Source organism: Lissotriton helveticus, chromosome 6, assembly GCF_964261635.1.
Source record: "Lissotriton helveticus chromosome 6, aLisHel1.1, whole genome shotgun sequence".
NCBI lineage: Eukaryota > Metazoa > Chordata > Amphibia > Caudata > Salamandridae > Lissotriton > Lissotriton helveticus.
The window spans coordinates 1,371,466,036-1,371,492,943 of record NC_136067.1 but is presented as its reverse complement, the minus strand read 5'-3'; the positions used below and the strand labels follow the sequence as shown (position 1 = coordinate 1,371,492,943).

Sequence of the window (26,908 nt, the reverse complement as noted above, 5' to 3'; positions counted from 1 at the left end):
TGAAAAGTTGCCGGACCTTAGCCAGGCGTGGCGGCAAACCGCCACAGACGTGGAAATCGCTCTTCCTAGCGAGTCCGTGGTATCCAGTCCACATCGTACTGAATACCGCGCTGCGTCTCTTCCCTCCGCGAGGGCTTGAGCGAGTTTCACCCGGGCCCCCTCCAGGCACTCAGGCAGCACTTCCACGACCGTATCCCACAGAGAGTGGGTGTAACGGCCCAAGAGGCACGCAGTGTTAACCGACCGCAATCCCAAACTAAGGGAGGAGAACATCTTCTTGCCGAATTGTTCATACCTCTTGGATTCCGGATCTGGTGGCGCAGTTGGGAATGCGGATTGGGAAGTAGAGGCCTGGATAACCAGGCTCTCGGGAGTGGGGTGGGTGGACAAGAAACTAGGGTCCCCCGGGGCAGGGCGGTGGCGCCTAGCGACGTTCCTATCTACAGGGGGACCTGTAGTGGGCCTGGACCAGGTGCCCAACAGGACGTCCATGAGAGACTCATTAAACGGCAGTAGAGGCTCTGGGGAACTTACCTGTGGTTTAAGGACCTCCGTGAGGATGTTAGACCTCACCGCTGCGATGGAGAGCTGAAGAGCCAAGGCCTTGGCTGCCCTCATCAGCACCACACTATAAGCAGCCCCCTCCTCCGTAGCCACGGTAGGAGGGGAGACAAAACCAGTGTCAGGGGAGGTATCCAGGCCACTGGTTCCCCCCAGTTCCTGTGTCCAGTCCTGAAAGGACTGGCACTCCCGTGCCAGGGGGTCCTCAGACCCCCACCAGTCACAATTGTTGTCCGTGTCCTGAAATTCAGGGATAAAGGATGGACCCAGATCCTCGAAGAATTCCTCTTTGGCCGCGCCGAAAGCAGCGTCGAGCGACACCGCTCCGGTGCCGGGTCCGGACAGAGGGTTGTACTAGGGACGGCGTCGTGCGGGGACAGGGCCGGGGGTGACACCCTAGGGGTTGACGGTGTCGTAAGGTCGACCAGCGGCGAACCGGATCCGGATCCAGTGGGGCCTTGCGGCGTCGGGACCGAAGTCGCCGACGGCCCCGGGGCCGAAGCACCCGACGGCGCCGGGGCCGAAGCACCCGGCCCGCTTGGGCTCCCAGTCGGGGCCGATGTGCCCGAAGGCGCCGTGGAACCCGACGGAGGAGTGAGCGACCTCATGGCCATGAGGAAGGCCTCATCTCCTCCAGTGTCGCGTTTTGCCCAGGGACCGGCGGGTATGAAGCAGGCCGCGACGTCTGCGGCTCCAGCAGAGCCGTGTGGGCGGTGTCAGCAGAGCCGTGTGGGCGGTGTCACCCGAACCCCAGGCCGCGTCGCGCGAGCGTCAGGGGGGAGTCAGAAGAGCGATGTCGTCTCTTCGACTTCTTGTGCCTCTTACCTGAGGACTTGGAGCCCGACGAGTGGTGTCGACTCGCCGAGCTGTGATCACTCCGGCACCGCGACCGGTCCCTCAACCTCCTTCCGGACCGGGACCTCGAGCGGCGCGGGGCCGACTGCCGGAGATCGAGGCGCTTACGGGACCGCTCCCGCCTAACCTTCGACGTCAAGGCCCGGCAGTCGGGGCACAACTTGTCATCGTGATCGGGCCCCAGGCAATGTAGGCACCGGCGATGGGGGTCGGTAACCGACATCAGTCGGTTGCAGTCGGCACAGGGCTTGAACCCGGGCATCCCTACCGGCACCGATGGAGTCGTAGACTTGAAACGGATCCATAAAGGATCGAAAAAGCTTAGTCAAAAAATGACTAAAGGGTACCACTTTCTCCTGACCTGCGCTCGTTGGCGCGGAAAAAAGAAGAACTGACGTCATCCCGGCACCAACGACGGACGCGAAGCCGCAGACGACGCCTACCGACGCGCAGGGGTACTACTACGCAAAATTTTCCGGATCCAGTTTGACACCTGGGGATATTCTAAGGTAAGGAATCGAATACTAACTTGTTTCTTTCAGATTTCTCTGACAGTTGCAACCTGTGAACCAGACTAATGGGTCAGTAGTTGCAGACTCCTGGCTGGGTCAAATTTCCAGCTTCAGCATTGACAGCTCCTGTGAGGTTGCACATCACTTTGGCAGAGGCAGTAGTAATCCTTCAGGCTACACAGGATGCCAGATGGTACCTAGTTGCTTGGCTCAGTTCATGAGAACCAAGCTCTGGGTGAATCAAGTATCATGACATGGGTCAGTCACAGCTATTCTCCAACTTGGTAATTAACTTCTTCTGGGTGGTCCACGCACCGGGAACAGGACTGGGCTTATCTCCATGAGCAGTCTTTCCTACAGGGCTAGGTACTCTATTTCCCTCTATGAGCAGTAAGGCTTCTAGGCACTAAGCAGACCCAGAGGTTATTCAGCAGTCTCATCACCTCTTGCTTAATTGCTGTCAAGCAGACACCAGCCCTAGGCTCACAGATGCTCCAGTACTCTGTAGGGCACTCCATTCTTTAGTTAAGAAGAGCTTGGAACTGTAACAACGTGAGGTGGTTTGGGTCACACATTTATACTCATTTTGCACACTGGGGATGTTCATCCTCTCTCTAATGTCTTGGAACTGGTTTGGGGGTTCTCTTTCAAATGTCATTTTCTACCGGTAGTACAGATACAGCCTTTGTGAAAGGTGATGCTCTCACAGCAAGAACAGATGAAGCTGGCTACAAGCAGGAACATCCAAATCAAGGGGCACAATGAAGTGTGAAGACTCTGCATCTGACTGTCATCGGCCTTCCTGAAGTACCAACCAGGGGCAGACAATCTGGTCACTCACCCCTCTCCCCTACCATCCATCAAATGGCAAAGCTCAGGAAAATCTAATCAGCAATCCCTTGGTAAATGGTGCTCAAAAGGTATCTAAGGGTAGCCCTGTCCCCGCTCTTTTCAGTGCCTGGAGGAAAGCAAGCAATACACTTGCACTGTCTGGGAAAGCTGTGTCCATCCTCAGTCTTGTGCCATGCTAAACAAGGGTTCGTCCAAATTGGATCCCACTGGTCCCAGCAAACATAATCACAATGCACATATTAATGTATGTGACACACATACACAATGTACACACGGATTCGACACGAACACCGAATGTTAGTCCAAGGGTCTGGGAGCCACACTGTAGCATAACTTTTAACTAAGAGTGGATTTATGACACAGAAAAAGCATCTGTTCAGGGCTAATAATTTGTTAGACAAAAATGGTAAACCGTGTCATGTCAATAACCCAAGGCATGGACAGTAGTCCTGTGTCGACAAACAATAGCATGCTTGGTACACACTCAAGTTACAGAACCATTCCTGGACCTTGACATTACCAGGAACAGGATTAGGCTGCAGTGTGCACGCTAAATCAGTGTGCTATCTGGGTTAATAAAAAGCCAAGATACCATTTTGGTATGCCATTGGGTCACTAAGGGCAGGGGTACACTTGTATACCATGTAGGAGGCTTCCCCATTCCAACATGGTACACAGTCATAAAAAAGCCCCAAAAGCTATTTCTAGAATGATGTATGAGGCCTTGCCACTAAAACATGTCCGCCTCTACAAAAGTGATGGAATTTAGGTGCACAGCTTTGAACTTGACGCGTTTGACCGCAAATTGCAAATTCTAACTATTTTTCACATTACCTCTTTTGCACTAAACTTTCCCTCAACATCTTTCAAGAACTGAAAGCAGGTTCAGGAAGAGCAAATAGGTTACCTCCAAACAGGAAATAACTCTGACAAAAATCCTGCTGTTGCCAAGGTCAGTAAGTGTCATCACGTTTGACTCCCTGGAATGCACAGGCAATAATTTGTATTGTTGAAGATTAACTGATATGGTGTACAACAAATACCCGGTGACAGATTTTACAGATGGGCGTATGTTATTAGAGAAAGCTTTTGAGCTGATAGAATCATTGTTAAAAGGAGAGTATGCCCCCACATACTTTAAATAGGGAAGTAATCTCTGTGGAGAGCAAAACATGAGGGCATATTTACAGGCACGTAGAACTCACATTTCTGTGCATGTGTGTTGGGAAAGTTGCTTTTAAATCCTAGTTAGTTTGGGATTTGGAAAATAATCAGAATTTAAAATTTAAATGAAATAAATGACTTGGGTTCTCAGTAAGTTGAGAAGAGCTAGAAGAAGCAAAGATAGCTCCACTAAAGAGAGGAAACAAAACATACCACTTCAGGGATAAACAATAAATAGACCCACAATAAATAAAGGAAGACAATGTAGGAAGTAATCTTAGAGCAGAACATTAACAAAATTCAGCAGGCCTTTAGGAGTGACACAGATGTGGTCTACAATGCATCAGTCTCTGAAAGTAACATTAATGTATACAAATGGATATAGCTTCCATAGTTCCTTTCTATGCTACAAATCACAGCACCAATGACAGGAAATGCACAGTAGCACAAGTTACTACTTGTGTAACGATATATCTGTAAGAGACATTCGTTAGTGATAGATTCCTTACCTTAGAATATCCCCAGGCGTCAGACTAGATCTGGAAAGTTTTGCTTAGCAGTACCCCTGCTCATCAGTAAGTGGTGTCCTGCGGCTCCGCGTCCGTCGCTGGCGTCGTATGTGCCGAGATGACGTCGCGGAGACTACTTAGGCGCCACCCATGCGCGTTGACGTCAGTTCTGTACACGACTTTCCGCGCCAGGAATGCAGAGCCATGCAAGATACTGACCATTGGTACATAAAACTAGGGCCCTAAAAGGGGATGACCTCAACCCTAGTAATCAGTTCGCAGAACGGGGAGGTAAGGAATCTATCATTAACTAAGGTCTCTTACAGATATATTGTTACACAAGTAGTAACTTGTGCGACTGAAAGAGACACGTTAGTGATAGATTCCTTACCTTAGAATAGATACTCCAGCAATACCAACCCCGGTGGTGGGTCTGCGAACCGGATTACACCAGAGAAAGTCATAGAGCACGGAACGGCCAAAGAAGCCGTCCCTCCGGAACTGCCCATCAAGGCAGTAGTGCTTGGTAAAGTGTGCAGCGTGGCCCATGTAGCTGCCTGACAAATGTCCTGCAAGGGAACGTCGCGTCCCAAGGCAGTAGTGGCTGCAGTTGCCCTGGTCAAATGGGCACACAGCCCCACAGGAGACTCCTTCTTGGCCAAGGAGTAACATACTTTGATGCACAGAACGACCCACCAGGAAATGGTCCGTTTATGCACAGCCCGACCTTTTTTGGCACCCACGTAGCCAATAAAGAGCTGATCGTCCACCCGGAACTGTTGTGTACGCTGCAGATCGAATGCAAGCACATGTTTTGGGTCCAGACGGTGGAGCCCCTAGAAGGATACGGAGGCGTAAAGAAGGTGGGTAAAGTGACGGTCTGCCCGATGTGGAAGGGCGTGACAACCTTTGGCACGAAAGAAGGACGGGCCCTTAGAACCACCTTGTCCAGATGAACTGAAAGGAAAGGAGGTTTTGAGGAAAGAGCCTGGAGCTCACTCACTCTTCTGGCAGAGGTGATAGCTACCAGGAAAGCTGTCTTTAAGGTGAGAAAACGTAAGGGACAGTTATGAAGAGGCTCAAAAGGAGCGCACATTAAGTAAGTCAAGACAAGATTAAAGTCCCACTGAGGCATTATGAAAGGCACGGGAGGGAACGTGTGTGTAATGCCTTTGAGGAAACAGTAAACAACCGAAGACTTAAAAAGAGAAGGCTGATCAGGAAGCCTTAGAAAAGCGGAGATGGCAGAAAGATAACCTTTGATAGTGCCCAGAGCAGAGCCCTGCTGGGCCAAAGACAGACGAAAGTCAAAAAGAGGGGCAGAAAGGGGATCCACAGCTTTTGCTCTGCACCATGCCACAAATTTGTTCCATCTGCAGGTGTATACCGTTTTAGTGGAGGGACGCCTGGCTGCCAGAATGACATTACATACTTCAGGAGGAAGGTCGAGAGCTGTCAACTGTCGCCGCTCAATCTCCATGCATGGAGGTGGAGGCTGGACAGGTTCGGGTGAAGGACCGTCCCCTGCTGCTGCGACAGATGTTCCTCCCGAAGAGGCAGACGGATCAGGGGATCGATGCTCATACTGAGTAGCTCGGGAAACCATACCCTTCGAGCCCAGTCCGGAGACACAAGAATGACTTGAGCTCGGTCGCGCCTGATCTTCTTCAGCACTCTGGACAGAAGTGGTACAGGCGGAAAGGCATACAACAGACTGCAGCTCCACTCGAGACGAAAAGCGTCTCAGAGCGAGTGCCGCCTTGAAAATTCCAATGCGCAGAACGGATGACATTGCGTGTTCTCTTCGATGGCGAATAGATCTAACCAGGGCTCTCCCCACTGCAGAAAGAGACCTTGCACAGGGTTCAGATACCCTTCGTGATCCATCATGCACCGGCGGCTGAGTTTGTCTGCCCTGGCGTTCAGAGAACCAGCCAGGTGTTGAACCACCAAGGTAATGCCTTGATGTTCCAGCCATGTCCAGAGGTGCCGAGCCTCCTGACATAGGGTCCACAACCCCAGCCCGCCCTGATTGTTGCAATACCACATGGCAGTGGTGTTGTCCGTGAACACCTGCACCACACCTTGCCGCACATGGGGAAGGAATGCCTTCAGTGCAAGTCGGATCGCCCGCAGCTCCAGAAGGTTGATATGGAGTTGGGACTCCGCCGGAGACCAGAGGCCTCTGATCTCCGCCTCTCCCAAGTGGCCTTCCCATCCCATAAGGGACGTATCCGTCACTACTGTGTGCTCCGATTGGGGAAGGGAGAGGGATCTGCCATTGACCCAATCGCGATTTGTAAGCCACCACTGCAAGTGTCGTGCAGTGCCCTCCGAGATCTGGACATGATCGGGCAGGTTGCGCCCACTGGAACTTCAGGTCCCACTGCAGAGCCCGCATATGCCATCTGGCATGTTGCACTAGCAGGATGCAGAAGGCTATCAGGCCCAGGAGCCGGAGGGTCATCCTGACTGAAACCCGGGATAGAGGCTGAAAGATCGGAACCAGAGCCTAAATATCCCGGACTCGCTGCTCGGGAGGATAAACCCGAAACTGCGTCGAATCTAGAACCGTTCCGATGAAGGGGAGCTTCTGAGAGGGACTCCGGTGCGACTTCGGCACGTTGATGGAGAACCCCAGAAAATGAAGGTCGGCCATAGTCTTAAGGTGGGCGACGAAGACCTGGGGCGAGCCCGCCTTCAACAACCAGTCGTCGAGGTAGGGGAAGACTGACACCCCTGACCTCTGCAGATGAGCTGCGACCACTGCCATCACTTTTGTGAACACCCAAGCGACGCTGGTAAGGCCGAAGGGCAGCTTGGCAAACTGAAAATGCTCCTGGTCTACCGTGAACCACAGGTAACGCCGGTGGGCCGGCAGGACGGGGATGTGAAAATATGCATCCTGCAAGTCCAACGCTACCATCCAGTCTCCAAGGTCGAGGGCAGCCAAGATCTGAGCCAGAGTCAGCATCTTGAACTTATCCTTCCGGCGGAAGCGATTGATGTCCCGGAACTCCAAGATAGGACGCAGCCCCCCTTTGTCCTTCTTGGGGACCAGAAAGTAGTGGGAATAACAACCACTCCCTACTTCTGGCCCAGGAACGCACTTGATGGCACCCTTGGCCAGGAGGGCCGTGACTTCCTGTCTGGAAAAGAATAAAATGATCCCCGACATGCGGTGGCACCGAGGTGGCATGGCAGGAGGGGGGGACTGAAAGGGAAGGGAGTAACCGTGGCAGATTATTTGCAGCACCCACTTGTCCGATGTAATCTTGCACCAGTGGGGGAGGTGGTGGCAAATCCTGCTACCCACCGGCGTGGTGTGCTCCCCGAAGCTCAGATTAGGAAGGTTTGGAGGTGGAAGCAGCGAAGGTGGAGGTGGAAAGACCTGCACGCTGGATCCCCGCCCCTGCGGAAACCACGGCGGCGCGGAGGATGGTTCTGCGCAGGCCTGTTGGAGGGGTGTGCCTGGGTGCCTCTACCTTGGCCACGAAAGGAACGAAAACCAGGAGTGGCCGGGTTCTTAGTATAAAGACCCAAGGACTTGGCCATAGCCCGCGAGTCCTTAAAGCGCTCCAGTGCACTGTCAGCCTTGTCGTCAAACAGGCGGGTGCTATCAAAAGGCATGTCCTTGAGTGAGCTCTGGACATCGAGCGAGAACCCAGTCGAAGGCAACCAGGCGTAGCGCTGCAACGCCACAGTCGTAGAAATCGCCCTGCCCAATGAGTCGGGGGGGGGGGGTGTAACCCACACCGAATGGCGAACTTAGCCACATCCTTACCTTCAGCAATCGCCTGAGAAAGGACAGCCTGCACCTCCTCAGGACACTGAGGCAACACCTGAGCAACGGCCTCCCACACCGCATAGGAGTAGCGGCCCAACAAGCAAGCGGTGTTCACCTACAGCAACCCCAAGCTGGCTGAAGAGAACAACCGCTTCCCAAACTTGTCCAGTTTTTTAGAGTCCTTATCCGGCGGGTCCGTGGGAAAGGCACTCTGCGACGTCGAGGACTGAATGACCAGGCTCTCAGGCCTAGGGTGAGTGGTCAAGAAAGTGGGGTCACCGGTCGGTGGCGCCTGCCGAGGTTTTTATCCACCGGGCCCCATGGCTGGCCTCGACCAAGTGCCCAAGAGGACATCTGTAAGGGCGTCATTTAAGGGAAGCAACGGCTCCGACTAAGTAGACACCGTCTGGAGCACCTCCGTGAGGATGTTGGTCTTGAGGGTCACTGTGGGGAGGTAAAGGTTGAGGGCCTCAGCAGCCCGACGGAGAACCATTGTGTAGGAGGCACCCTCCTCCATCGTAGGCGGGTGAGAGGCGAACCCCGGGTCAGAGGAGACATTAAGGTCGCCTGCATCCTCCAAGTCGTCCACCCAATCCTGTTCGGAGTCACACTGCCGGGCAAGCGGGTCCTCGGACCCTTCCCAGTCTTCGTCCACCTCTGGTGTAGAGGGGGCCGGTCGCGGCGGCAGAGCTGGAGCCGGAGAAGGGACGAACGGAGCCGGGAATGTTGCCGGCCGGGGCCAGACCGGCGCCGCCTCCCAGTGCGGATCCCACTTCGGACCAAAATGGTCCTGGAACCAGGGCAAGGGTGGGATAAACGGTGCCAAGGGTGGAGCCGAGGGCGGCGCCGGAGCCGGCAATGCTGCACCTCGTGGCACCGGAGCTGGAGCCAGCGGCGTAGGATCCTGTGGCGCCAGGGCTGGAGCCGGTGGAGGAGCCGCCGGGCCAACAGGATTTGGACACGGGACCGCGGGGCCCGAAGGCGTGCCGACGGGAGCCCGAGGCCTAACAAGGCGGTCCATGGCAGCAAGGAACGCTTGCATCTGTTCGGGAGTCGCCGACTGACCCGGGTATGGCGGATAGGCCGCAGGACTCCCAGGCTCCAGAGGAGCCACAGGGGCAAAGCCCCTGTCCCCCTCGTCCGCCTGCGAGGAGCGGCATCGGAGAGCGAACACACTTCTTCGACTTTTTTTATGGCGTCGCTTACCGGAATCCGACGGCGATGACTTGGAGCTCGAGGAGCGATGGCTCCAGTCCCGTGAGTGGCCCCTTGACCCGGAGCGTCGATGTGACGAATGCTGGACCTCCAGAAATTTCCGGTGGAGCTACCGCAAGGCCTTGGGGACCATGGCTCAAAAGTTCCGGGAGCCGTGATCGGTCTCCAGGCAGTAGAGGCAAACATTGTTGGGGTCCGCAACGGATATATTACGGAGACAGGCCCCACAAGACTTAAAGCCGGGCATCCCTACGGGCACCAGGAGAAGAAAGGGGGGGGGAGACAAAAGTCTCAAAATAGTAGTCAAAAAGTGACCAAGGTATGTGCTCAATCCAGATCTGCTCTTGCTGGCGCGGAAAAACAAAGAACTGACATCAGCGCGCATGGGTGGTGCCCAAGTAGTCTCCGTGACGTCATCTCTGCGCATACGACGCCAGCGACGGACGCGGAGCCGCAGGACGCCACCTACTGATGCGCAGGGGTACTGCTAAGCAAAACATCCCGGATCCAGTCTGACGCCTGGGGATATTCTAAGGTAACGAATCTATCACTAACGTGTCTCTTTCAGATTTATAGCTATAAACTCCAGAGTACATGAATTTGAGGTTACAATTCATCAAGTATTGGACTAGAAAAACTCATGCAAACGTGTCCAAAAATTAGTTTGGTAAAGTCTCAAAATAACTTGTGGCCATGGAAATTAAATTCTTGCAATAAAACACAAAAATGTCACACAATAAGAACATAGAACGGCAAAGCCTACAGGATACAACTGTAGATCACAATGGGCAAAAACACCATGAAAAGTGATATCTAGAACACACAGAGTTTAAGAAAAAGCCCGGCTTGGAATAGGAAGGACCATGACAAAGCAGTACATGACATGCCATAATCAATGCAGTGAAAGTATGAAGACAATTCAGTCCAATACATTATTACTTTACAAAAAGACTTACATTATTCAGCCTAATCCTATTACTTCTGAACTTAATTCTTGATCACAGGCCGAAGTATTAAGACGAGGTAAGAGTCCTGTCTGCTCCTCTATCCCATGCCTCTTGTTAGTGACTAGTTAGTGTCTCCAGTACCTGCTATTTGTCCTTGTTGGGACAGGGACACAGACCTAGAGAGCGTGGATCTAAATCAGCTGAGGCTATTCTTCTGCACCAAAACATTTATCTGCATGCCCACACCTACAGCCTGCTTTTTCTCAGCCCCGGCACTTCGGTGGGAGAATGTCTCCGATAGCTGAACCCTCAGCGTACAGAGACAAGCTGAACCCACAGACGCAAAGTAACCATTCTGTGTATATAAGTGAAGGGACCTTGGAATTCTTTTTCCAAGGCTGCATCTGTTCTGAAAGCGAGCAAATCTTGCACTGTTAATGCTGTACTATATCCACTGCCAATACCCAGGTGGTACATGTTCCGTGAATCTAGAGGAAAACGGTTTTTTTTACAATACAAACACCAAAAAGATTGGCATTGCAAATACTTGTAGTATTCAGCTGTTACCTAATCTGCATTCATTCCATCGTGATCAAAAAAGGTTTTAAAATGTACTGTTCCGTTGCACCTCTCAATGTCTTTACTTCATTCTACCTTCTTACTTTCAAATGTGTCCAGTATTTTGAATACAGCAATGGCACAGCTTCGATCTCAAACATGTTGGCTAATCTGGCGATGCTTGCCCAAGGCGGCATGAAGACGATCCAGAGAGGCGCAACCAAACGTTTGACTGATGCAACTAAATAAGATCCTGAATGGAAACCAACTGAGATCGAGCATGGCATAAATTAGGTTGTTTGAGACACAACTGACATTCAGCAGGTCAAATCTAATCTCCTAGTTTGCATAACTGGGATGCTGGTGCTCAAAGCCAGGATACTGGTTGCAGGAAAGTGCCCTTTTAGTCATTGACACCCCCACTTTTTGCCCACTAGTACTGATGTTTTTTTAACTGATGTGCACCGGGTTCCTGGTAACCGGGTTCCTGGTAACCAGGCCCCAGCACCAGTGCCCTTTACCTAAAAACAAGGTAAAATGCTCTAATTGCAACACAATTGGCACATCCTTACCACCCCTAGAAGTCCCTAGTAAGTGGTACCCCTTGTACCAAGTGCATGGTTACTAAACAGGGTCCCTAAATGCTGCAGCATGTATTAAGCTACCCTAATGGACCCCCATACACAATTGCATGCAACCTGCCATTGAGGACTCTGTGACACAATGCAAACCATGAGTGAAAATACAACACTCACTGTGTGCCATGCCAAAGTCACTGCATCTAACATATGTAAGTCACCGCTCCAGCCAGCCTTGTAGCTCTACGGCAGGGTGCATTATATGACATGTGCGGGCATATCTAAATGAGCAGGTATACCCCTGTCTTGTTTGATCACTATAAGGTACAAGCAAACAGGGAATCCATCTTAAGTATATGTACTGGGCACTGGCCATTAAGAGTTCCCCAATTACATGATGGCTTTACTGAAATCTATGGTGTATGGTATCAAACACCTTGTCTGTACTGTTGCCAATATTAAATTTATTATGACATGCACCCAGAGGGCACCTTAGAGGTGCCCCCTGAAAAACCTACCAATATCTAGTGTGCTGGCTGACTGGTATGGTCCAGCTTGCCACCACAGACATATTTCTGACCCCGTTCAGGGGATAGCATGAGCTCTTTGAGGTCAGAAACAATGTCTGCTCTAGATGAAGGTGGTCACACCTCCTCCAGTAGGATGGCTAGTGATTAAGAATATCAAGGCCAGGAGCTTTAAAGCCCCTGCAGCCTTTGATATGCGACATTTGATTCCCTCAGACCTGGGAGTTGCCACCCACTGCCCTGAGGCCCATTTGGTACCTGACTGGGGTGAGTGCTTGCAATGTTCAACACTCCGTCCATCATCCCCTTTGATTTTTGCTTCATTTGGTATGAGGGCAGGTGGGAAATTAGCTTAGCAGTAGGCGTGTTGCACCTCCAGGTTAGTCACATCCCTGAGTGGGCTGCCTGATGTGCTCCACAAAAAGATTCCACCATCTTGTTTTTGTTTTTGGTGGTATTAGGAACTCTGGGACGGGGTTTTGCCCACTCCCCACAGGAAGTGGTCATATCGGGAGGAGTGTAGTGACCCCAGGGGTGAGTAGCCCATTCACTACTACCCTTCACTCTCCTTAACACCCCTACATTGAATATTTAGGTGGCCCCTGACACAAGAAGTCAGATTTGTCTGCCTGAAAGAAGGAGGACAAAGAAGAGCCGAAGATGTGAGAACTGTGGACCAGGATCAACCATGGTGCAAAACTCTGCGTGACAGCTGCTCTCTCAACAATCACAGACACCAAATCGTCCAGATGTGGGACAGCCTCCTCACAACCCTGGAGGTTTTCCAAGCATTTCATCGACCCAGCAACATCACCATTGGAGGGAAGGAGCTACCCCCTGCACTTTCAGTTGCACGGTACACCGTTCGGTAGACCCGCGGGCCCACTGAGCGTGCAGCACCCCAGCAAGAGGTCTTTGTGTTCCAGGAGGTTGGATCCATCTCTCTGCCAAGTGTGGGGATGCCAGGACCCCCAGGAGCAGTCCTGCACCAATACCTGAGGTACTGGAGCCAGTTGTAAGCACCAAGACTTGTTTGTGTTCAGTCGGAGCACCATCACCACCAAAACTTACCTGCATGTCAAGGAACTTCAAGAGAGGCCTGCTCCCCACTGAGAGAGGCCCTGCTGTGTTTCTTTTTCCTCTTATGCAGGTACATAAACTGTGGTCCTTAGACTCTCAAGAGCTGCCCCCCCCAGGGTTCTGCCGAACTAGTAACTCCTTACAGTTTTTTTCTTTTAGGCACTTTTCCCATTGACTTTAACGGGTAACATTCAAGGCAACCGCCGCATAAAGTACCTCTGCACACGGACACACCAGGACAGGTAAACTTGAACTGTTGGTGCCTTCTTGCACCTTGTTGGCCCCTACTCACCTTAAGTCCAGAACAGACCTGTAAGTCACCTGTAAGTTTGCCTATGCAGTGTATGGTTCTCCCATAAGATAACATTACCACGTTCGATCCTCATGCCTCAAATCTGATAGCTGTCCTTTTGTACAGTTTCTACTGTAAAATCTGATAATAGACAAAGTACTTACCTGAATCCGATAATCCTGGTGTCTAAAATTATATAAAAGTATATGTGATTTTTCTAAATTGGCCTCAAGTTTTTTCTTGATTGTGTGTCTCGTTTATTTGACGTGTGTACAACAAATGCTCAACACTACCCTCTGATAAACTTAAACTGCTCGCCCGCACTACCACAAAGAGCATTTGGGGATTATTAATTTAAGCACTGTAAGCCAATAAGGGTTGTCAGGACTTTCTACATAGTGCACCTCATTTTGGTACACTACATAAAAAGCCAGCTTCCTACACTGGTGGACACAGGCGAGAGCCTTGCTGGAACAGCAGAGTTAGTGTGTGTGTGTGTCAATGCCAAAGTGACGTAAAGCACAGCATAAATCTAAATGAACTGAAACCAATTAGAAAGGCCGAAGTAATTAATATTATAAAGTGTATTTCTAATTCATGGCAACATTCTGATTGGCAGCTATTATCACACTAGGTTGCTTTGATTGAGGTGGATTATAACATTGTTTACACAGCATTAAAGCGAATACCTGTATTGGAAACTGAGGCTTGCTAGCCAGTATTAAACTCCTAGACAACAGTTGGAGTTCAGAAAGGAACATTTCTAAAAAACACCATTTCATTAGTTAAAACAATTTGCACAAAAAAACAGTATCATTTAAGCAACATGACCAGAGAATTATTAGTAATTTCAATGTTAGCACAACATAATCTAAAGCAGACTAGTATAATTTGCTTTTCACCCTTGTTAAAAGAAGCAGCACATGACAAATGCTATTACTGAAACCCCTAACTACCCCTAGCTATGACTGAAACCCCTAACTACCCAACTACTAAAAAAATGTTGAAAAAAATCAAAAACTCAGACAATCGTTCAACAAATAAACATTTTTTTTCAAGTAAATATGCTTGATTGGAAATGTAGCAACACCATGCTAAACAAGAAATCCCATTCCCCACCTGTACTCGTATCCCATGGTAGACACACAGCCAGAAGAGCAACAACGCACAGAGGAAAATAGACTGGAAAAGATCATCCAACATTCCTGGAAACCAACTGTTCACCAGGAAGGAGAGAGGGAAAAAAGGGTCTGCAAAAAGACAAAGAAACAATAATTAGTTATGAAAATCTGCACAGCAAAGCATATACAGCCCTGAATGGTGTGTTAAAATAGGGGACAAAGCCATTATCATCGAAAATCCAAGCACAATTAGTATGAATACCAAGAAGTGACAAGCCTGCGTTTACTATTTGAAAGAAGGTACTAAAAATAGTTAAATGTAATCTTAATCTACAATACCACAAACATACAGGTGTTGCGGCTCCTCCCTAAACAGGCTTTGATCCACAATGGTAGCTACTGATCTGTCTAAATTTCTAGGCTTAGTGGCATTAGAAAGACAACTGGTGGAGATCTTATTTGCAATGTAAGTATTTAAGAGTTATAAGGGGTATTACATAACATTGGTCATACAATCTTGATAAACTGCCAGGACTGGTTTTCTCTTTATGACAGATTACTTTTAGCCATAACTCTATCCCATTTTACATTGTACTTCTATCTTTTGGCACCCAGAACACACAAAACATTATTTAGTCATGCTTAAAGTGATGTATATGTTTGAATATTTTTTCCATTGTTAAATGGTAAGTTCTTATACGGATGCTGAGGACTTTACTGAGGCTGGATGGCAAACTGACAGACTGAAGAACTGTATGTGTACCAAAACCCTTAACTAGAAAGCATATAAGACCAAAATGATAAAAAATAAGTGGTGGTTCTAATCCTGGAAGTGTGTCAGATAGTTTGGAAGATATTCCACTATCTCTCTCAGGTTGGAGAAATTAATACAAATAACAGCAATACATCTTCTTGGTTGCCCTACAGCAGTTCACCATGCTTGTCAATGCCTTGGCACCTCTTGAAAAGCAATGAACAAGTTAGAAATTCTGCTGCCATACATATAGACAAACATGGTAGGCATGACTATCTCTCCCAGAATTCCAGATTTGCAATGGTTCCTTGCAAACAAAGTACATTCCGTTCAAAGCATGTTTCTGAGCCATCAGGCTTACTTTGTTCTTAGCCCTCTTAAACTCGCTTACGCTGATTGATACTAGGATACACATCAGTTAAGCTTGACCTATTGGCTTTTCCTCCAACGTTAAAGATAATGACAACAGGGAGGGAGGGAGGGGCATTAAGCGGCAGTTCTGCTGAACACACTTTTATATTTGGCAGAAATATAAGATCATTTTGCTTTCAGACAAGAGCTTAAAGCTTGGCTATTTCCACTCTAGTGCTCTACTTTACCCAATTCTCTTTTACACACCTTTTCTGATCACCAACGAAAAGATTGCACCGTGCCTAAATGAGCTTAAATAATGCAAAGCAAGCAGTGAGTGTGCATCACATACACTACACTAGGAAAAGACCCATGAATAACATCCACAGCTCTGAAAGAAAAAAAAAAGAATCTTGCTATCTGAGCAAAACTGGATTTGTCGTATGTGTATTTTCCAATAATAGAAATCTTGTACTGTACATGTCTTTGAAATTGCTTCTTTCATCTAATATGTTAAATGATAGCATTTTTGCAAACATGCTTCAATATACATGAATCGCTCAAGTCTAGCTTGCTATATTTCACTGACTGATACAGCAGCACAGCTTTATCCTACTTGGAAGTCGGATAAAGAATGCAGCATGTAGAATCACTGTGAAGAAATTATGTTAAGCTAATGCAGTGAGTACAAGTCCTTACTTGTTAATCACCAAGGAACGGGAATCTGATTAGACAGTATATGAAAGCCTACCCGCCACATGAGAAGTATGTGTTAGAAATGTATGCCCCATTTATATCCTTAATATGACTGGATACAAGTAGATGCCAGGGAATGTCACTGTAGTTTTGTAACTTGTAAGTGAGTTCCCTTTCATACTGCACAAATATAACATCTAGGTGCTGATCTAGAAACATACATAGGGTGCAGAAAAAGGAAAGTTTGCAATTAGGGTAAGAACACTTAAGACATGCTTTTGGGGAAACGCGCAATATATTTAGGACGCTTAACAGAGAATGTGCAATTGCTGTGACTTTTATAGGGATGAACTCAGATGTAAACTGTACAGCCACTTTGAATGATAAAATACACTTGACTGTTTCAGCTGTCCTCGCTTTTCACATTTATTGTATTTCCTTCAATTATACGTTCACCATGAAACTTTCTTGCCTGTCCTGAGACACTATTTGTTATAATGAACTACTAAACTGTTGCTAGAATAGACAGAAAATGGGTCAGTAAGTATTAGATACATCTTTTTACTTAATAAGAGATTATTTCTCAGTGCAGCATACCATTATAAAGTAGAAGAAGAGGCAAAAGAATGGACATCCACTTCTGTTCAATTCCCCAGTCTCTCATGGAGAATTTCCGCAAGGAATGAGCAAACAGACACTAGAAATCAAAATGACAAATATAAAACATGTAAAAGGATCCCAACCTAGAATTAATAAAACGTTACTGACAGGCAGCAAAGCAGAAAATATTTCGTCATAGAGAAGACTCTTAAAATAATTTATGCTCACAGCAACATGCAAGAACAGCTGACCGACACTTGGCACAATGATACATTTCAAGCCTTTCAAGTATCTTTTGAGACAGAACCCAGTTTGCTATTTAACACTAGTCTCACCATGAGGCATGAGACAATCAGGATTGACACAAAATGCAGTCTACATCTTAGCATTATCTCACTGGCCTCTCAAGATGCAGGTGAATCGTTGGCACACTGCACCACAAATATGTGTACGTTGTTATTTTAGAAAGTAGAAATATTTGTCAAGAAAGCTTCCAGACAAAAGGTAAACTATATTAAGTGCTACTTACCGTGACCATAAACGTAAGAACCACAAAAACAAATCGAAACCATATTTCCACTTGCGAAAAGGACGGGTTGTAAGATTTCCACTGAAAAACAATTGTCAGAATATAACTAAAGAGATGCACGGTGAGAACAGCAAGCAAACATGACATAGTTACATTAATACATAGTTCGACAAGGCAGAACTTAGGTTCTGATTACATGCAAATTTAATGTGTATGGAAGGGCACATTTAGGCACAAGAAATACCCCTTTAACATTTCCATGCTCTGTGCACTTTCAGCAGAAACATGTGCAACATTGTTGACTCCTTGACATGGTTGTAGGAATACTTGGGGACAGCAAGCTTGTGTTTAAGCAAACTAATGTTTCAGTGCTCAGTGTGAGAGAAGGAAGACATTGAAGTAATTATGTTGCACTAGTTCATAAACCCCCTTCTTTAACCAACACTGGGAACTTCTTACCACTTCATAATGGAAGTTGAGCCTGTTCAGTACTAATGCATTTAAAACAAGCACTGGCAAAGCCAAGAGGTCTGGGGTTAGCTGCTAGCCTTTCGATTTTGTTGAGGCTTGTTCTGTTTTAAGGTTTGTCCAGGACTTTATTGTTGAGAAGTCTGCTGGGCCCACCTCCAACTAAAACGAATAGTGGCTAAAACCCCAAAAATATGTTTTTGGTCTCAAAAAACAAACATTGCCATGGGATACTCTGGTACTGAAGGGAACTGCTTTGAGTGTGGATGTGCTCCTTGTGAAAGGGAAAACATGTAGTTAGCAGCAGTGAAGTTTGGCAATGACGGACCCATGCTGTAGTGGTCGGACGAAAAATGTGAATTACCCAATCACAGATAAATGGATGAAGAGGGATGGCGGAAAGCCCTAGTAAGTGAGGATATTATGCATGTAATTTTAGTAAAATGAAACGGTCTTGATTAACGTCAGACCTAAAAATATTATGCAGGATTAACAGCTGTCCTCTCGCATGTGTCCTTGGCTGTACCCTATTAAGTTGCCTACTTGTCTTATATCTCAGTTTTAATATTGACAGCTGTAACTTGGGCGCATATCATTAAGTGGAGAATTTAGAGAAGAGGGTATCAGATCAGAAATCATGACAGCAAATTACAAATGACTATATGGTCAAACTGAGGTCCACAAAATGTTTGTTAGTTTCTAAATCAATCTATAAGCTCACACAGGGTTAGAAAGAGGTACCTGTAGAAGATGATGCAGCATAAAAAACAAGCATTGCCAAAGCCAAGGTCAGGTTTTGTGTCCTGACTCAAACATTAAAAAAAATGTACTCTGGTGAAAAAAAATATTGTTTTCTGTGTGCAATGCAGCTATCAGATAAATAGTTTATGAGATGAATCAAAGTACATTTTGAGATGATAAACACTCTATAAGAGGTAGAACGATGCACCAAACAGCCAACAGCTTGAGGAAAGCGAAAAAATTCCCCTGGGGAGCGCTAAAGGCCTCTATATGTATATATTAAAGAAATGGTAACAATAGGTCATACAAACATCTACACTATCAAGTAAGACCTAGAAACATACACGGATCAGTGAGGATTCATGTATCAAAAGGTGCACTTGTTGGGACTTGTGGCAAGGATGGTATTAAAGTGTTCTCTTGGCCCACTGGCACATTAGATGAAAAGCTTCCCCAAATCTCCACACCGTTTTATCACTAAACTTTTGTTTGGCATATTTCTAAAGCTAAAGGATCTAAATGCTCCTTACATTTAGCAATAGGCAGACATTTCTTAATAGAAGAGTCGCCACTTTACTGCAAAATGTACTTTTAATGGGGGCCTTCCAACATTTAAGTAGTGAGCCAAAGCGGCCGGCTTGCTGTTCTCAGTTTTCCTGATAGTTAGAAGGGCCCCTTCAAAAGTAAACTTTGCAGTAAAGTATCTTCTATTGAGAAATGTCTGCAGCCGAGCTGTGTTGATGTCTTTCCATACCCATAGGATTTACCCCATGGAGTTTTCATACAACTCTGGGTTGCTCCATCCTCATGTCCTGATGCAGACGCACCCTGAATGTTTTAAGTAACTGCGCTATCTGGAGTTGAAACATCGATGCTCTAAAAATTACATGTACTAAGACCTAGTCCCATTTGGACATTTAAGACATTTCTTCTAGATGCCCTGGATTTAGGAGAATTTTGAACTCTGATATACCCAACAGGCAGCATGCAGGTGGCTGAAGCACTGCTACCGATTTGTTTGTTGATATTTTATGTACTCAGTAACTTCATTCTCACTTGTCACGCTACAGGAGCACTTTCTTCACCTCTCGCACATTTTGAGCAACCTATAGTACGATGTACATAGATACTTCCATGTTCTTAAGCCATAATATGTGCAATAGAGATAACGTTACTTCTGGTTGTGTTTTCTTTTTCCTTTAATTCATTTTTCTCTTAAGAAATATTGTTTGTTTGAATTTGCTTGTTGCCGACAGGACTACTTGTTTACTGTACTAAACGCTACCCAGGTCCTGAGGTACACTGGGGTAAGCCACAGTAATGTAATGGGCTGAAGACTTCGATGGGCTAGAAGATAAACATTTGCCAGGAAACTCAGGCGTATCAGGACAAACTAAGGAATTGGTTTCATGGTCATTGATGTCGAGGGAGCACAACTTAATTTGTGACACCTTCATGCCTTTTCTTTGGATTCAGAGTGGTGGGACAGGTTTAAATCCCACTTAGCTCTCTTATACATGCTCTTGGACTTCAATTTATCAGAAGATTTTGAGTGAGAAGTCAAGAGTTTGCGGGGGCAACCCAGTGACTTGAAGAGGGAGCTTAATCTGTCTGAGAATTCTTGTTTTCGGCAACATACAACTTTGCCTCCTGGTCTCGATTTATCTCCAGGTGCATTTATCACACATCTTCAAGCTGCGTACAGAGCTGGTGCATTAAAGGCACACTTTGCACGGATCGGGAACTGACATCTGCTTCTGTAGGCATAGCACTGCTTGAATCATCTCATTTTCGGTTGAGTCATTGTTCCCTAGCCTACTATTCATTTTCAGGAGTTATCAGAAGAGCAGGGACGACAGGTTATGAGTGCAGCTACAGATCCACATAGGAAGGCAAGGGAAGAAAGGAACGTCAGCGTGCCGGTGTGGCCTGAAATGTATTTTCATTTATGAATAATTGCATTTTGAGAAAGGATATACTCTTTGCAGATACAACATTACACAGATGGTAATAGGATTATATACTTTTTCACAGGCAGCTAAACAGAACATGAAAATGGTAATACCACTGTTTGAACATACTACAGTACTGTCATTCTGTACTGTTGTCATTTAAGAATGAAATGACCTTGTCAGACACTTTTCTGAGGCCCTGAATCTAAGTAAGTGTAACATGCAGGTGTTTAAAGATTTGTGATGGAAGTGACTGCATGCACAGATACTGTGCAAGCCTGTATTAAAAAAGGTGTACATGCACATGTATGTGAGACAACAGCCATATATAGGTATAGTAAGGCTAAGATAAACCAGAATGAAAAATATTTTATGGAAAAATATCAGTGACCTTCTCTGAATAAAGTATGAATACATGGACCGGCTTCTCTTTTCAAAATAATTTTTCAACATCATCATCTTTTGTGATTCACAAAACATGCCTTTAACCCACTTTAAAAAAAAGGTTCTTACAACACACTGAACAAAATACATAGAAGGTAGTGTTTGGCAACCTGATAAGCTAAACTTTAAAGAAAAAGGGTAGTAACAATAAAAACATTGTGTGGCAATATACGTACAGTGAAATTAACTCCTGCAATTGGATACTGTAGGTCTTCAAAACCAACTGCAATCTTGTATTGAGTGAAGTTCAAATAGCCAAGGTGGACCACAATAATTTCTGCACATTTCTGCAAAAAGACAACAATTGCAATATATGTATCAAATAGATAAATGTGGTGTACCCTAGTACTCCTGGACTGAAAACTAATCAGGCAAGATGTTCATAGTTAAAACATACATATTAATCAGTTAAAGACATCAAAACAACTAGAGGTCCTTCGATTATCTCCTGGTCTTTGTAGTTTTTTCCATTCCACGAGCTCTGTCACACTTTAAAGATGTAAATCGAGGGTGAGGTACATTTTGTAAACTATTACACACATTTTGGAGGATGGGGTTAAAATGCAATTTAATTGCTGTGTGCGTGGGGGGTAGGGGGGCAGAGATAACCGAAGGGATTAGGTGTTATAGCAAATGTAGGCCATGTCCTACAGTTAGTGAAGCAGTACAGAGGTGCAGATAAGCCAGACCATAAACAATCCGCAAGTATAGGAGACCAATGCCATACTTAGGTAAAACTAAAGGAGAGGGGTATTGCTGCCAACATAGCCGTTATGAAAACCTAAAATGCTTGGATGTGCTTAGTTACAAATACAAGGTATAACAATAGCTGATCTAATTAAACAGAAGTTGGATTCCACCTACCACAATGCCATGGGGCTTTTCTGAAGGCAGCCTAACTGAAGGTAAACACATGAAAAAAGTTGTGCTGCTTTGTTTGAACCTTACCACATTCTGTGTTTATGTATGTGAAATTTGTGACTTCCAGGGTTATTGTTCTGCGCCTAAAAGTTGCCCCCTTGCTGGAAGAGCTATCTAGCGGTCTTACCACGTAAACTGTTCTGCTGCATTCAGAACAACTAGAGTTTCTCTGAAGAGCTTTAATAAAAGCGAAAATCATACTATCAGGAAAGTATCTTTGTGAAGGTGGAAATGTTTAAATGAAAGAAGATTAGCTCATTCAGAAATTGGTCAGCGTTTTACTGTTAACTGAAGGCTGAAAAAAAAGCAATGAAAGATTTGACAGCTACATCTTACACAATGCTACAGGACATTATCCTGGACAGCTTTACTGAAGGCAAAAACCTGAGAAACGTTCTGTGCTGGTTTGCTTGAGCGTTAACACAACCTCTGTTTGAGAATTTGGAATAGCTATGTCTTGATCTAGCTTTGCCTTCCTAAAAGCCAAATGAAGGGAACTTTTAAAAACAATTTGTTGCAAAGGGTTTCTCCTATGCTGGATACACGGGTTTAAACTATTAAATACCTGTAGGTTTTGCCAGTCCTGCCATGGCATCCAGCATATTGGAATAAAAAAAATAAGATTTGAATGTTTGTAAAAAGCCAATGTAACAGGACATGACAAAGCATACATTTGTGAAGCCCACTTTCATCCCAAGGGTTTTTTGGCCCTGCATAACAGATGTAACTCGGCTCACTGGTCTTCACTTCATCAATCTCTAGAGGCTCAGTGGACATGCTGCGATTCAAACCTGTGACCTTGTGGTCACAACTGAAACCTTCAGTGGATGCACCAGTCCAGAAAGCCAACAGACACTGCAGCCTATTATCCTAGTAATTGTTTTATCAAAATAACATTAGAAACCCCCTCATTAAAATATGCTGAACCTTCTCAGTGTGTGTCCGCTCAGAATAATAATCAGTTGTCAAGGAGTCAGAATGGTGTCCTTGCCTCTTTAGGCGACAATATAGGATGTATAAATGTGCCTGGGTCTCTACACACAATTCCTGGTCTCGGCTCGTCAGGCATTCAAGATTATACAAAAGGCGGTCTACATTTGGTACAACAAACAAATTAGTTCTGTTTTCCTAAGCTCTGACTTATAAACAAGATATCACATCCTGGTCCCTTCAATTTACTGAGGCAGGCCACAATGTTCTCAATTTTGCACCTATTTAAGAGACGCATGCTTGCTGTGAGTGCGTTTCAGAAACTATTTGAGTACACTGCTGCTTGAACCAAATAAGACAGAGAAAGACAACACTGTTTTCTAGCACCACTTACACATGGTAAGCCAGAACACATCGTAACAGTTTTTACCTGCAGCAACTTATCTTCCTCTGAACAAAGGCCACAATCATACAGTGATTTGAAAATTCCAGAGCTTCAACTTTAAAACAGATAAATGTATTTTATTATTTCTGCTATCACAGGATGCCTTCTTGACTTGATTCGGCCAGTATAAACTCTGTGGTTTGAAACGGTTATGTCTTCACTCCCAGTTCAGTCTCTGTTAACATAGGACTGCCCTGATACTTTGTCCGATCTCTTGCCGGACACTGGGAGATGGCAAATATTAATAGTTGGTACACTGATTTGCACACAGATACTTCAGTGGAGCACTTGTGTACATGAATTAAGTTGCTATTGCACAGAATTATTTTTATCCACAAGTAAATCTGTCTCTTGCTACACAAGTGGCTCACGGGACATGGCTGCAGCTACTCCTCTCCCGATATTGTAAATGACCATAAATCATTGTCTAGAGGCATCTAGAAATGTGTGAAAATCAGGTCAAAACTACCAAACTTGAAATTAAATTTAAATTGTCTCATTTGATTTTAAAGTTATAAGAGCATAACATGTTTACACTTTATCCAGCCATTTGCCATTATGGGCTAAGAAGAAAATCTAATTAAGAAATAGATAAGGACTTTTAAAGCCATTCACTTTGCCCAGCCTGTCATGCCCTCTGTACAATAAACAGGGAGATGTCTTGCCTAGAATTGGAAGGTAGGTGTGAAAAATAAATCCATACTCTCCTCTGGGGTCGGTGTCTGATTTCTCCTTGGTTCGGTGTGAGAAGGTCCTGCCTGTTCCGCAGTACTTTGTGAGGAACTACTGACAGTTCAAGGAGTGTGGAGAACTATGGTTGTCATGTCCATGTGGGAGCCACTAGGATGAGGTTAAGAGATGTTTGCGAACCTCATATGGAAGCAGTGGGAGAGGTGGAAAAGCATAAGGAAATATCCCTGACTAAGTCATCCATAGTGCGTCGCCCTTGGACTGTGGGTGTAGAAACCTGGAAGAGACGTTTAAACATTTGGAATTTTCTGCTGTGGCAAAGAGGTCTATTTGGGGTTGCCCCCAACACTGGAAGTATTGCAGGAGTACTTGCTGGAGGAGTTTCTGCTCGTGGACTTGTTGGCGGCTCCTGCGGAGGAGATTGGCGAAGTCGTTGTCCACTCCTGGTAGGTACTGCGCCTATGTACGAGTTACTTACCTTCGGTAACGATGTATCTGGTAGAGACGATTCAAGCCGCAGATTCCTTAACGTAGAATTATCCCCAGGCGTGAGACTGGCTCTGGGAAATTTTCTTTGCCACAGCATCTCTGCACGCCGGGGACGGTACCACGTGACTCAGTCCTGACGTCGTCCGTGGGCGTGATGTCAGCGAGGTCACATAAGCCCCACCCCAGCGCGCCAACATCAGTTTTCTTCGGAGAACTTTTCCTCGCCACAACGCGGAGCCATCACAACCAAACACTGTGAGAATATGGGAACAGTGTGCGAAATAGCAGATAAACAGAAAGGAAAGAATCGAATGGAGGGAAACAGCACCATTCAGGGAAGTGCCAGGCACTGTGGCACCAAAGGAAAGGGAAGAGAAGGGAAGAGCAGAGCACAGCCACTGCAAGCAACCCTGCAAGCAAAGAAACATGTGAAAAACGTTGCAGCAGACAAACGAAGTCTGCAACTACAGTGCATTAACAGTGAAGGACAAGGAGTCCAGAACGGAAGAGGTCTTGGTGATTGTTGATCACACAGTTGTTCTGTCTCTATTCACTTGGCTTATAAGGTAATTCCTGAGTCACTATCTAATCTGTCTTCCTTAGCACGAAGGGTGTGTGTGTGTGTTGCTTAAAGATGTGAGTGCATATTGCCTTGCTCATGTTCGTGACCAGTTAGGATGAGTTTTACATTTTAAAATTGTTCTGTATTTTGACGTATTCTTCTCGCCCACAGATATGCTTCGCCAGCCATGATTTAGACTAGGACACTTGTCTAATACTGGGTTTTCGGATCTCGAGAGACCGTACTGACTACTGTATTTATGATATGCGCCCTGATGAAGGAAGCTCCTATTGGCACTGTTCCGAAACACGCGTCAGCGCTTTCCCTGTATGTTTGATGAAATGCTGTTTTTGTCTGAGTTTGTATGTGTGGAGTGGTTGTGTTATGAGTTATTGGTTGATTGAATGAGTAACTGATTTGTGTGCCATTTTTCAACGCCCCATGTGTTCCTAGTCTGATGTGTTTTTTATGTGTATTTTACAAATGAGATGAACAAATGAACCATGTATTCACTTTAACTATTTATATTCGATATATTTTTCTATGAGAACAAAAACAAACATACAAAATAAAATTTGAAAAATATTAAGCTGTTCTGTGGGCGTTTTCTGCTAAGTTTTGGAACTTTTGTCCCTTTTATAATTGGGAACTCCCTTTCCATGTTGTTTGATATTTACATTACCCTGGTGGGTTGTTCCCTCTTCATTCCATTTAGGTTTCAGGGTCCCTCTTCTGTTTTTTTGCACAGAACGGAAGAGTAACAACAAATTACCCTAAGACAACACCATCGAGGAGTGTCGCGTCCCCTGAAAGGAGCCAAAGCTGAGACCCAGTCAAGAGACCTCAGCTCAGAGTACTGCACACGAGTCAGAAACTTGAACCAAGGCAAAAGGGAGAAGTATGAGAAGGCCCCATACTGGAAACACCAGGGTGTAGGGATGCAGGAGTACCCATTAACCTATCAATCAAGTACCAGAAAGGAAGGAGTGGACTCAAACACAAGGAACAAGGCATAACGTTAGGGAGGAGTGAAAGAGGGCACTTGCAGAAGACAAAGCACCCATAGGCAGGCGAGTGTAGAAGACCAAGCTAAGGGTCCTTGCAGAACGGGGAGTAAGGGCAGGTTGTGAAGGAATTATGCGGCTAGAATCATCTCTACCATATACATCGTTACCAAATGTAAGTTACTCGTACATTTGATAGAGACTACTAGCCGGAGATTCCTTAACATAGAATAGATAACCTAACCATACCCAGCGTGGAGGAGGAGAGCCTGCGAGAGTGCCTCCCAGTAGGAAGAACACAGGGCCCCAGCTGGGGATGTGTAAAGGGGGCAAGAAGGGCGGCCCAGCCCCACCAAGCTGACAAGTACCATGAAGCCGAGCTCCCAACCAAGCGGAACACAAGACGAAGGCAAAGGCCAGCGAAATGAAGAACAACCCCTAAGGGAGACCGATCCAGACAAAACCGACCCATAAAAAGAAGTGGGACCAGCCAGAAGAAAGAAGGAGAAGGACGGAGGACAGACAAACCGTCCACAAGACCATGGGAAGACAGAAGGAAAGCCGCTCCCCCCTGGAACACCAGACAGAGGACCAGGCCGAAACGCCGCCAAAAAGAGGGCGTAAACACCACAATGCAACGCCTCAGAAGGCATGCGAAAGCCAGGCAACACTGAAAGGACAGAACCTGAAGCAGCGCAAGCTACTTCCAGACAAGAGCAAAGAAACTGCACTTGCAGTATACAGTAATGCCAGAAAAGGCGAGGAACCCGCAAG

The 26,908-nt window shown here is 46.2% G+C and overlaps 1 protein-coding gene across 2 annotated transcripts in view; it reads right to left on the bottom strand.

Moving 5' to 3' along the window:
• TMEM181 (transmembrane protein 181) overlaps positions 1–26,908 on the bottom strand; it is a 377,932-nt gene that overhangs the window by 83,292 nt on the left and 267,732 nt on the right. For both annotated transcript variants that reach the window (XM_078649124.1, XM_078649125.1), the window contains exons 6-9: positions 21,270–21,380; positions 17,489–17,569; positions 16,957–17,056; positions 14,557–14,687 (exon numbers count right to left, since the gene is read on the bottom strand). In XM_078649124.1, coding sequence (XP_078505250.1) covers positions 14,557–14,687; positions 16,957–17,056; positions 17,489–17,569; positions 21,270–21,380 — 423 coding nt within the window. The remainder of the gene's footprint in view (positions 1–14,556; positions 14,688–16,956; positions 17,057–17,488; positions 17,570–21,269; positions 21,381–26,908) is intronic.